General features: G+C 41.9%; 1 protein-coding gene across 3 annotated transcripts in view; it reads left to right on the top strand.

Annotated features, from left to right (window-relative positions):
* Nucleotides 1-14,248, top strand: part of Tep1 (telomerase-associated protein 1) — a 60,346-nt gene that overhangs the window by 18,173 nt on the left and 27,925 nt on the right. For all 3 annotated transcript variants that reach the window (XM_013035710.1, XM_013035708.1, XM_013035709.1), the window contains 8 exons: nt 4,137-4,246; nt 5,114-5,204; nt 5,424-5,610; nt 8,726-8,894; nt 9,678-9,836; nt 10,758-10,835; nt 11,279-11,409; nt 12,662-12,721. In XM_013035710.1, coding sequence (XP_012891164.1) covers nt 4,137-4,246; nt 5,114-5,204; nt 5,424-5,610; nt 8,726-8,894; nt 9,678-9,836; nt 10,758-10,835; nt 11,279-11,409; nt 12,662-12,721 — 985 coding nt within the window. The remainder of the gene's footprint in view (nt 1-4,136; nt 4,247-5,113; nt 5,205-5,423; nt 5,611-8,725; nt 8,895-9,677; nt 9,837-10,757; nt 10,836-11,278; nt 11,410-12,661; nt 12,722-14,248) is intronic.

Raw genomic sequence — 14,248 nt, 5'->3', positions numbered from 1 at the left:
TCTCTCCTGCCCGGGCTGGCTTTGAACCGCGATCCTCAGATCTCAGCCTCCTGAGTAGCTAGGATTACAGGCGTGAGCCACCAGCGCCCAGCTGTCCAAAATTATATTCTTATACTAGTATATTGTATACTTTAAAAAATGAAAAAAATAGTTAAATGCTTGTGGCTCACATATCTGTAGATATTCATGAAGATGAGACCTGAAGATTCATAGTTTGAAACTAGCTAGGGCCAAAAAGCTCATGAGCTGCCATCTCCAGTTAACCAATGAAAGGCAGAGCTAGATGCATAGCTCAAGTGACAGAGGGCAAGCTGAGCCAGCATGAGGCCTGAATTCAAACCCTAGTACTGCCAAAAAGAAAAGGAAATGTACAAAATATAGATTAAAAATAACAATGAAGGGGCTGGGAAAGTGGCTCAGCAGTAAAGTGCTTTCCTTGCATGCATGAGGCCTTGGGTTTGATTCCTTAGCGAACATAAACAGAGAAGGCCAGAAGTGGTACTGAGGCTCAAATGGTAGAGTACTAGCCTTGAGCTGAAGAACTCAGGGACAGAACCCAGGCCTAGAGTTCAAGCCCCACAACTGACAAAAAAAAAAAAAGAAAAGAAAAGAAAAGAAAAAAATACTAATGTATAAAATGAAATATGACAATATAGTAGTATGAAATACACAAAATATAAAATAAATTTAGGTATGCAGCCCCCCATTGGAAACTATAGGTCTCATTAATATGTTTATGAATAATTTTTTAATTAAATGAGTAAATCTTCCAATCTCAAAGATAAATATCTAAATTATAGAACAATACATATATTGGACTTTCTATAGCAATGATCTAGAAAGCCTTGCAAAAGCAACAGCTGAGAAAACTTGAGTTGATAATGGACACAGTAGTCCTTTTCAGTGGGTATAGAACCTCATTGTTCCATGTGTTTGTAAATAAGAAGTATGACGGGAATCACGTACAGTGGAACACATCTATACTCTCAGTTACAGGGAGCTGAAGCAGGAGTATTTTTTCAGTACAGGAGTTTGAGATCATAGACAACATAGCCCATCTCAAAATAGAAAATAACAACAACAAAAGAACTGGTGGCTCATGCCTGTAATCCTAGTCACTCAAGAGGCTAAGATCTGAGGATCATGGCTAAAAGCCAATCCCAGCAAGGAAGTCTGTGGAGCTGTGGCTCATGTGATAGCATGTTAGCCTTGAGTGATAAAAGCCAAGTGAGTGCATGAAGCCCTGAGTTCAATCCCCAGTCCCAAGCACCAAAAAAAGAAAAAGAAAAGGAAAGGAAGAGAAGGGAGGAAGGAAGGAAAGAGGGAATTATTAGGCAGGATGGTAGTTCAGTGGTAGAACATGTGTTTAGCATGCATAAAGCTTTAGTTTCAATCTTAGCACCAGGAAAGAATTATGACTAGAGAATCCTAAGACTTCCAGAAGGCTAAAGTTTCTAGCTACAATATCAGTGAAACCTAGATGACTTCAATAGCTACCATCATTCTCTGGGTGATGGCTGTGGATGGCATAGGCTAGTACCCAGTGTGTGGACTCCAGGGAGGACTGGTAAGCATGGTCTCTAACATGCTCTGGTGCACCTCTGGCATTGTCCAGAAACAGTATCACACCTAGTGTGTGTGTGTGTGTGTATGTGTGTGTGTGTGTGTGTGTATACATATATATAGATAGATAGATTATAAAGAAAAGACCAATATTATGCCGGAGTCAGTGGCTCACGCCTGTAATCCTAGCAATTCAGGAATCTGAGATCTGGGGATTGTGGTTCAAAGCCAGCCTGGGCAGGAAACTCCATAAGACTCCTATCTCCAATAAACTACTCAGAAAACCTGAAGTAGTGCTGTGGCTCAAGTGGTAGAGTGCCAGCCTTGAGCTGAAGAGCTGAGGGACAGCACCCAGGCCCAAAGTTGAAGCCCCTTGACTGAAAAAAAAAAAAAGACGAATATTTCCCATGTAGATTGAACCTAAATGTTCCCTCAACCCATATGTTATATGTGATATATATCATTGAAGTTTAATATGACTTATACCTACTTATCTTTGAGTTGTAGATCAATATAGAATGATATTTTTTAGTATTAACTAAAGGAAACCTCTAAAAATAACCTTAGCCTTAAAAAAGTCTTAAGAACTTACGATTTAAAATGCTCACTTTGGCAGAACATACACTAAAATTGGAATGATACAGAGATTAGCATGGCCCCTATGCAAGGATGACATGCAAATTTGTGAAGCATTCCATATTAAAAGTTATGATTTAAAAATGATCCTAACAATCATAGGTATAAATGAGTAATGGGGCACTGGTGGCTCACACCTGTAATCCTATCTACTCAGGTTGACAAAATCTGAGGATCTAGGTTCAAAGCTAGCCCAGACAGGAAAGTCCATGAGACTCTTATCTCCAAATAACTAACAAAAAGGCAGAAGTAGAGCTGTGGCTCAAGTAGTAGAGCCACTAGCCTGAGTGAAAAAGCTAAGGGACAATGCTCAAGCATTAAAAAAAGTTTGGAAACCATTGTTCTAAACTAGAGAATACATTTTTCCAGTTGAACTCAATTTTAGCATTAGAGACATTAGTAATTATTTTGTTCATTGAAACAGATATGTAACTAATAAACAGTATTGATAAGTTTGCAGATATTTCTGGTCAATCCTGGTTTTATCTTTCTAAACTTTTAAAGCATTTGCTTTTATTTATTTGTTTGTTTGTTTATTTATTTAATTTATTTATTTGCTGATCCTGTGGTTTCAACTCAGGGCCTTGTCCCTCAGCTTTTATTTTTGCTCCAGGGTGGTGCTCTACTGCTTAAGCCACAGCTCCACTTCTGACTTTTTGATGGTTAATTGGAGATAAGAATCTCAGGCTTTCCTTCTCAGGTGGTTTTGAACCTTGATCTCAGATCTTAGCTTTCTGAATAGCTAGGATTACAGGCCTGAACCATGGGGCCTAGCTTCTTTTTGAATGGGGGTAGAAGGTTTGACTCAGGTGGTAGAGTGTCAGCCAATGAACAAAATGTCAGATTTAGAACTCAAATCCTGAAGACTTGGAAAAAAATTATATTAAGTGAAGTAAGCCAGACCCAGAGAAACATAGGTCCCATGGTTTCCTTCATTTGCAATAATTAGTATACAGCTAGGATAATCTTACCATATGAGCAGAAAAGCTCAAAAGCTGTGTACATATGACCATATAAGATGATGCTAAGTGAAATGAACCCCAAGATATGGATACAAGAGGTCTTTCTTTGTTGTTCTTGTTTTTAATGTACTGTGTGATTTTTTTTTGTTTCTTTTGTATGTTCTTCCCCCTATGGTATATCCCCTGTTGTCACTGTACTTGATTTTGGGACCCTGCATCTTGTATACATTTGTCTAATTTGGGGAGGGGAAGGGGAATAACAAAATGCTGAAACAAGGACACAGAATGACCCATTGCAACAGTGATACTCACAAGACTCTATGTTGGAAATGAACTTTACAACTGTGGGGAGTGAGAGAGGTGGTGGAGAGAAGGGATAGCAACAAAGGAGGGAGTAACAATGCTGGACAAGAAATGTACTCATTGCCTTATTCATGTAACTGTAAACCCTCTGTGCAGCATCTTTACAATAAAATTAAATTAAAAAAAAAAGAATTCAAATCCTGGTCTCGGACCAGAAATAAAAAGTGGGTTGGATATGTGATGGTAGTATATCAGTTAGTGAGCACAAGTAAGATCAGGTAGTGAGTTTGAGTCCTAGTTGCACAATATTTTAAAAATAGATTGGGCTGGGAAGGTGGCTCAGTGGTAGAGTGCTTGCCTTGCATGCATGAGGCCTGGGTTCGATTCCTCAGCACCACATAAGCAAAAAGAAAAAAGCTGGAAGTGGCACTGTGGCTCAAGTGGTAGAGTGCTCGCCTTGAGCTGAAGAGCTGAGGGACGGCGCCCATGCCCAGAATTCAGGCCCCACGACCTGACCCTCCCCCCCCCCCAAATAGAATAGATTATATGTAGTCCCCCATTCCCTCCACTTGGAACTTTCCAGTTTTTTGAATCTGAATTTCTTGCTCTGGTCTTTGACCTCTCTCTCAGTGCTCATTTGCTTTCTTCCAATCTCTGTCTCATCCTCCACAGACAATGGGAAGCTTCCATTCATGGCTATGCTTCGAAACCTGTGCAACTTGCTGCGAGTTGGCATTAGCACCCGCCACCATGACCTTGTTCTGCAGAGACTCCAGCACTCGGTATGTGTGAGGGTGGACAGCCTGTGGCTCTACTTGAAGACTGATTATGAAAATGCTGCTGCTGACATAGTGGTGGCCAGGCTTTTCTGAGTACCCAAGAAAGGCCAGGGTCACCAGTCTGTTTCACTGTGGGCTGCAATAGGTGTGAAAATGCAAAGGCAGATATGTTGTCTGAAGTTTCAGTACGTCATTTGAGAAATTATAGTACCACTTAAGAACTTTCATTTTTAATTTCTGAGCTTCATGATTACCAGAAAGAATCCTTTTTTGTTGTTCCAATACTGGGGCTTGAATGCAGGACCTCAAACTTTTTGTTAGCTTCTGCTTAAGGCTGGCACTCAACCACTTGAGCCACAGCTCTACTTCTGGCTTTTTTTTTTTTTTGTCGGTTGTGGGGCTTGAATTCTGTGCCTGGGCACTGTCCCTGAGCTTTTCAGCTTAGGGCAAGTGTTCTACCACTTGAGCCACAGTACCACTTCTGGGTTTTCTGGAGGTTAATTGGAGATAAGAGTCTCACAGACTTTCCTGCCCAGGCTGAATTTGATCCTAAGATCTCAGTCTCCTTAGTAGCTAGGATTCTAGGCAGGAGCTGCCAGCACCAAGCAAGAATCCTTTTTATAATTTAACTAACCAAAGAGAGTATAGTATAAAATAAATGAGGGCTCTTCTATAATTTTATATTTCCTCTCTTGTATGTTAAAATGATGACTTTCTTTTCCATGTATCTGAAATTGTTTCCCTTTCCTCACCTTCCTACCCACCTCACAATTGGTTGGTAGGAATGAAGTGGTTACTTAATTGCCATGGCCTCCTCAGCATCCCTATTCTTCCTGGTCCTCTGCTCATGGTCCTTCCCTTGCTTTTCAGAAATCTGTGATTCATAGTCGGCAGTTTCCATTCAGATTCCTTAATGCCCATGATTCCATTGATAACCTTGAGACTCAACTCCGGAATAAAGGTATTAGTATTAGCTTCCTTCTTCCAATGTCTGCGTAGCTTTCAAGTCTAAATGAGACAGGCCCTCTGGTATTCTCAGCTCTTTATCTTGTAGACTTGGGGTGTGTGATAGGCAGAGGTCAGACACTTGCTAGCCCTGGGGATCAGAACATATTAGTGGCAGGATAAGATGAAGGAACAGAGGCTATCTGACTCACATGTTTTTCCTGTCACCACACAGCATTGCCCTTTCCCTCCAATTTAAACCTGATGAGGCGGATAATGAATAGAATCTTTAAAAATATCAAGAGGCCTGCTAATCCAAGACACTTTCGCAGCCTAAGTCGTCGGCAGCTTCGGGCAGCTATGGCAATACCTGCGATCTACAAGCAGCTGCAGTGGGAAAAGCTGAAAATAGAAAAGATCAGGTGTGTGTATGTGAGTGAGTGTGTGTGTGTGTGTGTGTGAGAGAGAGAGAGACAGAGAGAGAGAGAGAGAGAGAGATATCTGGGAGCCATAAGTATGAACTAGGACATGTTGATGAGGGGAGGGGCTTCACAATTGCCTGGGAACTACAGCTGTTTTTCTGGAAACATGTGCTTATAGTTATCCCTGTATAGATCTGCTTGGTTTTACCAACATCTCCTGCACAGCAAAACCTGACCTTAACATTTTTCTGGCTCTATTCCCTGTAATTATTTCATTCATTCCCACAGACTCTGTCTCTTTCCCTTTTTTTTAAAAAAAATCAGTTGTGGGGCTTGAACTGTGGGCCTGGGCACTGCCCCTCTGCTCTTCAGCTCAAGGCTAGTGCTCTATCACTTGAGACACAAGTGCCACTTCTGGTTTTCTAGTGGTTTATTGAAGATAAGAGTTTATTGAAGATAAGATTTAGCTGGGCGCTGGTGGCTCTCGCCTGTAATCCTAGCTACTCAGGAGGCTGAGATCTGAGGATCGTGGTTCAAAGCCAGCTCAGCCAGGAAAGTCGTGAAACTCTTATCTCCAATAAACCACCAAAAAACTGGAAGTGGCACTGTAGCTCAAGTGGTAGGCCACTAGCCTTGAGCTGAAGAGCTGAGGGACAGTGTTCAGGCCCAGAGTTCAAGGCCCAAGACTGACCAAAAAAAAAAAGTCTCAGATTTTCCTGCCTGGGCTGGCTTTGAAGCGCAATCCTCAGATATCAGTCTCCTTAGAAGGTAGGATTACAGGCGTGAGCCACTGGCGCCCTGCTTCTCTCTCTTCTTTACTGCTCTCTCTAACTCATCTATGGTTTATTGTATTGTTCTTTGTAATAATTGTTTTTCTTTTTATTTCTCTTTCTCTTTGTCTCTCTCTCTTTCGACTTGAGACTTAAATTCTCTTGCTTTTGCTTGGCTTCTCATGAGAGAAGTCTGGTGCTCTACCACTTGAATCACAGCTTTGCTTCCTACTTTTTGCTAGTTAATTGAAGAAAAGAGTCTCATGGGCTTTTCTTTCTGGGCCGGCTTTGAACTGGAAACCTAAGATATCAGGTTCCTGAGTAACTAGGATTACAGACATGAGCCACCAGTGTCTGGCTTATCATTTTTTTGAATCAAGTCTATACATTGCATTTGGTTGTTCCTTCTCTTAAATATCTCAATCTTCCTTTTACATCAGCAAACTGCTGTGAAACCAGATTCAAGGACTCCATCAAATGTCCCATGTTCTGGAATTGTGTGTTTTCCTAGGTTGTTTTTTAGTTTCATATCAGTTGGCATGAGCACTAAAGGCTTAAATCTAAGCAGGGTGCTGGTGGTTCATGCCTATAATCCTAGCTATTCAGGAGGCTGAGATCTGAGGATCTGGGTTCAAAGCCAGCGTGGGCAGGAAAGTCCGTGAATCTCCAATGAACCACCAGAAAACTGGAAGTGAGGCTGTGACTCAAGTGGTAGAGTGCTCGCCTTGAGATGAAGAGGGGACAGTGCTCAGGCCCAGATGACTGACTAAAAAAACAAAAAAAGACCTATGTATTTAGATTTAGTAATTTATTTTATTTTATTTTTTTGTCGGTCCTGGGGCTTGAACTCTGGGCTTGGACGCTGTCCCTCAGCTCTATCAGCTCAAGGCGGGCGCTCTACCACTGGAGCTACAGCGCCACTTCTGGTTTTCTTGTGGTTTATTGGAGATAAGAGTTTCACGGACTTTTCTGCCTGGGCTGGCTTTGAACCTCGATCCTCAGATCTCAGCCTCCTGAGTAGCTAGGATTACAGGCGTGAGCCACCGGCGCCCAGCTGTATACATCTTTATAATAACAGTTTTAATTTTTTTTTAAAGAAAAGAGAGTAAGGAAAGAGGAAGGAGGAAAGGGGAGAGGGGAGAGGAGAGATAACTAGGCTACCAATCTTCTATGAGCACTAATCAATCTTGGCATCACTCTAGGAGGGCTCATCAGACTTTTTTTTTTTTGTCAGTTGTGGGGCTTGAACTCTGGGCTTGGGCGCTATCCCTGCACTCTTCAGCTCAAGGCCAGCGCTCTACGCTTGAGCCACAGCACCACTTCTGGTTTTCTAGTGGTTAATCGGAGAAGAGTCTCACAGACTTTTCTGCCCAGGCTGGCTTTGAACCATGATCAGGCGTGAGCCACTGGCGCCTGGCACTCTTCCTATTACTTTTTTGCTGAGGCAGGTCTTGATATGTAGGCCATGCTAGCCAGGGATTCACTATGTAGTCCAGACGGGCCATCCTTCTGCCTAGCCTCTCCAGTGTACTATGTATGTATGTATGTATGCATGCATGCATTTATTGTGCCAGTACTGGGACTTGAATTCTGAGCTGAGTACTTCCCTTTTCATTCAAGGCTAGAGCTATATTATTTGAACCACAGTTCCACTTCTGGCTTTTTGGTCGTTAATTGGATATAAAAGTCTCACAGACTTTCCTGCCCAGTCTCAGCCTCCTGAATAGTTAGGACTATAGGTGTGAGCTACAAGCTCCTGGCAATTTTCTCCTTTTTTTTGGTTTTGGTTTTTGTTGTTTTTTGTTTTGTTTTTTTGGTTGGTTGTGGGGCTTGAACTCTGGGCCTGGGTGCTGTCCCTCAGCTCTTCAGCTCAAGGCTAGCACTCTACCACTTGAGTCACAGCACCACTTCCGGCTTTTTCTGCTTATGTGGTGTGTAGGAATCTAATCCAGGGCCTCATGCATGCAGGGCAAGCACTCTACCACTGAGCCATCTTCCCAGCCATGGCAGTTTTCTTCTTTAAAATACAGTTTTAAGGATTGGGCAGTTACACTTGCCTCACCAAGGAAGTATGGATTAAGTGTTAAGTGTGCCAAGCAAGTAGCTTTATAGGTGACTTCCCCTCTCCTGCCATGAGAATGGATTACAAAAGTTCTGTAGCATGGGGAAAAGGCAACCTTCCTTAGCAAGATTGGAGGCAGCAGTGGGAAGATGGGTGGTGCTGGGAACTAAGAAAGAAATCAAAATATTTATATGGTGACAAGGTCTTGTCCTTCCACCTGCCTCAAAGTGGCAGGCAGACAAGGGCCTGAACCTATGCCTGACTATGCCTTTCCTTCCTGCAGACAATGTCATGATGATGTTGAGATGCTGGACAGGTACCGCCAAGCCTTGGAAGCAGCTGTGAACCTCTCAGTGAAGCACAACCTGCCCCTGCTGCCGGGCCGCACACTCCTGGTTTACCTGTCAGATTCTGGTGCAGATAGAATCTGTCCCAAGAGTAACACACAAGGGGTAAAAAAATGAACTAAAATAAAACAAAACAAAAAATAAGCCAGGTGCAGGTGGCTAATGCCTGTAATTCTAGATACTTAGGAACTGAGAGCTGAGGATTACAGTTTGAAGCCAGCCTGGATAGGCTATGAGCCTCTTATTTCTAATTAGCTATCAAAATAGCCGGAAGTGGGAATGTGGCTCAAGTGGTAAGCCACAGCTCAGAAACAACACTCAGGCTTGTTCAAGCCCGAGAGCCAGCACTAAATAAATAGCATTTTCTAAGGGGGTTGATAGGATTCTGGGAATCATGAGAGGTATATAGCCCAGGCTGGCTAGAAACTATGTAATCCAGATTGGTCATGAATTCACCATCTTCTTGCCTAGCTAGATCTGGTTTTCCCAGGAAAGCACACAGACTAATTAAATAACGTGGATTTGCTTCCAGCCACCAGTACTTGGACCCTAGGCTTTGGTCATAATTCTCTTTATGGATGGTAATACTAACATTTCACATTGGCTAGTACTTAATATACTGGATTTCTGTCCCATAATATATATCTCAGTTTCACCTTACTACTCCATCCAAGTATTGAATCTGGGAAGCGATTCTAGCTTTGCCTCACCCCTACAATCAGCTTTTCCTGAGGGCTGATGAAGCTGACCCATCCTAACTGGAGACTTGGCCCTTTTCCATTTCCCCAAAGAAGCAGAGGTATTTGGCCTCCAGAGTTGCAGGGAAGGGGCAGGGATAGATTATGAAAATGAAGGAGCTTTCTTTCACCCTAATGTTTGCCCTACTAGCCCCAACTGAATTATGTGCTGCTGCTGCTGGGAATGATGATGGCACGGGCAGAGCAGGTAAAGGTCTTGTTGTGTGGGAGAGGAACTCTGAAGACTGCAGAACTGAAGGCAGAGGAAGGTATTCTGAAGACTGCTGGCAAACTCCAGGCTCAAGTCCAGGTAAGACACTCACCATTCTATCCAAAACCATGAAGGGACACAAGCAAGAGAATAGCCTAAATAGGAAAGACATGGATATCCAGACATGAGATAAACTTGGGCATTATAGATGAGACCTTATCTCAAAACAAAAAAAAAAAAAAACAACAAAAAACAGGCATGGATACATACAGTTCTGAAGATTTCCTAAGCAGACTAGTTTGTTTTTTGTTTTTCTTTAATTGATTATAGTAGACTGCTTTCAAGTGCTACAATGAGAAACTGGAGACAGAGAACTTACTAGAGGCAAAACTTCAGCTCTGGGGGATGGGGAACACAGCATTGTCATCAGCATGGCTTTGGGGAGGACTCAGGACACAAAGGGAAGGAAGAGATCTTGAAACAGGAATTGAGAATGTGATTCATGAGTCAGGCTCAGGCTTTTACAGCTCATTCAACTCAATAGCCTCACTTGAATTACTATAGTAACATCCAAAAGCAGCTGGCCCAGTGATCTAAAGACCTCTCATTAGCCTCCCCCTTCACCCCCCCCCCATTTGTGCTGTTACTTACTAAGGCTTGAACTTAGGGCCAGGGCACTCTCCCTCTGCTTTTTTGCTCAAGGCCCATTCTCTACCGGTTGAGCCATAGCTCCTCTTCTGTTTTTTTTTTTTTTTTTTCTGGTTAATTGGATATTAAAGAGTCTCATGGACTTCTGCCTGGGCTGTTTTAAACTGTGATCCTCAGATCTCAGCCTTCTGAGTAGCTAGCATTAGAGATGTGAGCCACCAGTGCCCAGCTTCAGTATCTACCCTCTTAATACATCACAGCGGGGTTCAAATTCCAACATGTTAACCCTTGAGGGACACACTCAAACTATATGCAAACTAGAACACTACTCGCCTCATGTGCAACCATATGATGAGAATGTCTGTCCTTTAGGAGCTGGAGGAAAATGATGAATGGCCTCTGTTTACTTTTGGGAAGTACCTGCTGTCTCTGGCTGTCCAAAGAGTCCCTGTGAGTATTACTTGGTTCCTGTACAACTGATGTTTTCTTCTCATGTCTTGAGCCCTCAAGTCTGATCTGTCACACTATATATAGTCTTCAGATCAGCTCTCTCCTAGCTGCAGTCCCCTATCCAGTGGTATGCTGATAAATGTTTAATAATAAATGGAAAAACAAGACTTGGTTAATACCTTTGCCTATTTCCATGTTATAGTCCTGCCATGACTGACTAACTTTAAACTACCAACATTATATCAGCAAACATAGAAGAAAGGCTTAGTAGCATATTATATTGTATTACTGAGGATTAAATTTAGACGGCGTACTATTGTAAATATTTACTATTTACCATTGCCTCAACCCCAACCTCTACTTTAGTGTAACCCTCAAGTCAGAATTTAGTAACTTCTGTCATTCTAAGTATTCTCCTAATGCCCCAATCCTTCATTTTACAGGTCGACAGGGTCATCCTCTTTGGCCAAACGATGAATGATACAATGCTCAATGCAGCTAAACAAATGATTTGGCAGCATGTGAATTCCAAGTGTCTCTTCGTTGGTGTAGTCCTAAGGAAAGTGCAGTACATGTAAGGATGCTTGAACTCCCTACCCAATGTCAGGAGATCATGAACCACATTTCTTCTTTATTCCTGCCAAAGCTCTCATTTGTCTGGCACCCCCTGTGTATGCCTTCATAATTCTGTTGCATTTCAGATTCTAGAACTTTCTCTGAAGTCTTGATACCTTTTTGTGAAGCATCACCCTAGCCTAATCTATAACTTTATTAAAAGTGCAGAGGAGCCAGGCACTGGTGGCACATGCCTATAATCTTAACTACTAAGGAGGCTGAGATCTGCAGGTTGAGGTTTGACAAATCCAAGAGAGACTCTCACCTCCAGTTAATCACCAAAAACCCAGAAATGGAGGTATGGCACAAGTGGTAGAGTGCCAGAGTTGAGGGGAAAAAAATCTCAGGGACGGTGCCCAGGCCCTGAATTCAAGATCTAGAATTAGCACAAAAAAATAAAGTACAGAAGTGATGTGTGTATCTGAGGATGTTGGACAGTGACAGTGTATCCCAAGCTGGCTGACTTTCTTCCTTTTTTCCACCCTATTAATTCCACTCTTCCCTACCACCCTCTCAGGGCCTCTTATTCCACTTTATTTGCTTGCTCATGGCTGCTACTCAACACTTGGATCAGGCCTCCAGCCTGTTTTTAGCTGATTAACTGAAATAGAGTCTTTTGGACTTTTCTGCCCATGCTGGCTAAAAACTACAATCCTTCAGATCTCACCCTCCTGAATAGCCAAGAGATGCCTCTCTCCTCCCTGCTTTCTTTCCCTCCCTTCTTCCCTTCTCTCTCTTCTTTGGTGGTATCTGAGTTTGAACTTAAGATCATGTGATTTAAAGGAATTGTTTTGGTTTTGTGCTGATACTGGGGCTTGAACCCCAAGTCACACTTTCTCTTAACTTTTTTGCTTGAAGTTGGCACTCTACCACATGTGCCATACATCCATTTCTGGGGTGTGTGTGTATGTGTGTGTGTGTGTGTGTGTGTGTGTTTAATTGGAGATAAGTTTCTTGGATTTGTCTGCCAGGGCTGACTTCAAACTTCAATCTGCAGATTTCAGCTCCTTGAGTGAAGATTACAGGTGTAAACCACCAGCACTCAGCTGTTTGTTTGTTTGTTTTGGAACAAACAGTATATTTCTTGGGCAGACCTGGAACTGCAAGTTCTCCTGCCTCTGCCTCCTAAGTGCTGAGCTTAGAGATATGAGCCAGCATATCTGGCTCAGTCATTGTTTCTGATGCTTAGTGATTGCTTCTTGCTTTCCCAGGTCACCGAATTTGAATCCCAGGGATGTGACACTCTCAGGCTGTACTGATGGGATACTGAAGTGAGTATAAAATGAACATGAGGGTTAGAAGTTTTGTTAGATCTTTTTAAAGAGATTATTTGTGTCTTCTATTTCATTCACTTTTAAAATGTTTTCTCTCATATGCAGAAGCTAGATCTAAAATAGCCCATGGTAAATTACCCAGGACTCTAGGAATTCACATACATAGAGACTAGAGAGGATATTGTTAGGGGAGGAACACAAAGGCATAACTCCTTTGAACATTTAAAACACTATTTATTGAAAAGAATTCCAGGAAATGGAAACATGAGTGGTTTTTTTTTAGTTGTTGTTGGTGGTGGTAGTGGTGTTTGTTTTTGCTTTTTTGTTGCCATTCTTTTTTCTGTCTTTTGGAGGGAGCAAATGGGGTAGAAATGGAGAGAGGAAGGGTAAACAAATGAAATCATTGTACTCAATAGGCACTGTGGAAAATAAACTATGAAAAGTGAGCATGGACAGGATGGGGGAAAAATGGAGGAAAAGCAAAGGAAGGGGTGACATTGTCCAAGAAGAGATGGTAACAACATCTTAGTAAAAACAATAAAATTGTATTATATAAATTATAAAAGAAAGCAGATTTAAAATAGGGAGAAATGGAAAAGAGGGAGAAACATTTCTTGCTTCTTATGCAGGAAATGGAAATTAATGACTAAAGAAATTGCACTGTTTTCTTTTAAGGAAATAATTCAAAAATTGGTTGTACTACTATGCCCTCAGTTCAAATTTTGGTCCAGAGAAAGTCCCATCTATTTGTGATAATTACAGAAACCTTTTTACATTATCTCTCTCTCCACCTTAGCCTTTTCATTTGTTCCTTTTTTTCTCCATCTTTTCCTCTGGCTGTTACTCATTTCCTTAAATCCTATTAGGAAGCCTCAAACACTGAACTTCTTCTCTAGGGAGCTTTTGTGTTTGGTGTAGAGATAATCCAGCCCTGGTGTGGATGGTCTTACACTTGACACCTTAGCTCAGTTTTTCCTGAGTCAATAGAAATCTTTTTTTTTTCAATAGAAATCTTATGATCACTGGAGAAGCACTGGAGAGGCACTGGTGGAAAGGCTGGAGCTGTTTTCTTCTCTTTTCATTCACTTCTGTAGTTTTGTACTTTCACTTATTTTATCTGTCTTTCTTTTTCTTTTTTGTCTGTTATGAGGCTTGAACTCAGAGCCTGGGTGTTGTCCCTGAGCTTTTGTGCTCAAGGCTAGAGCTCTACTACTTTGAGCCGTAGCCAGCTCCACTTCTGGTTTTCTTGAGGTTATTTGGAGATAAGAGTCACACAAATTTTCCTGCCTGGACTGGCTTTGAACTTTGATCCTCAGATCTCAGCCTTCTGAATAGCAAGGATTATAGGCATGAGCCACCAGCACCAAGCTTAACTGTTTTTTTATTTTAAAATTTTTATTGTTATTATAAGGTGATGTACAGAGGACTTACAGTTACATAAGTCAAGTTATGAGTACAGTTCTTTTTGGACAATGTTATCCCTTCCCTTGCTCTCTCCTTTCTTCCTTCCTTCCTTCCTTCCTT

Source organism: Dipodomys ordii, unplaced genomic scaffold (assembly GCF_000151885.1).
Source record: "Dipodomys ordii isolate 6190 unplaced genomic scaffold, Dord_2.0 Scaffold218, whole genome shotgun sequence".
NCBI lineage: Eukaryota > Metazoa > Chordata > Mammalia > Rodentia > Heteromyidae > Dipodomys > Dipodomys ordii.
The sequence above is the reverse complement of the archived record's forward strand: the minus strand, read 5'-3'. Positions and strand labels throughout refer to the sequence as shown.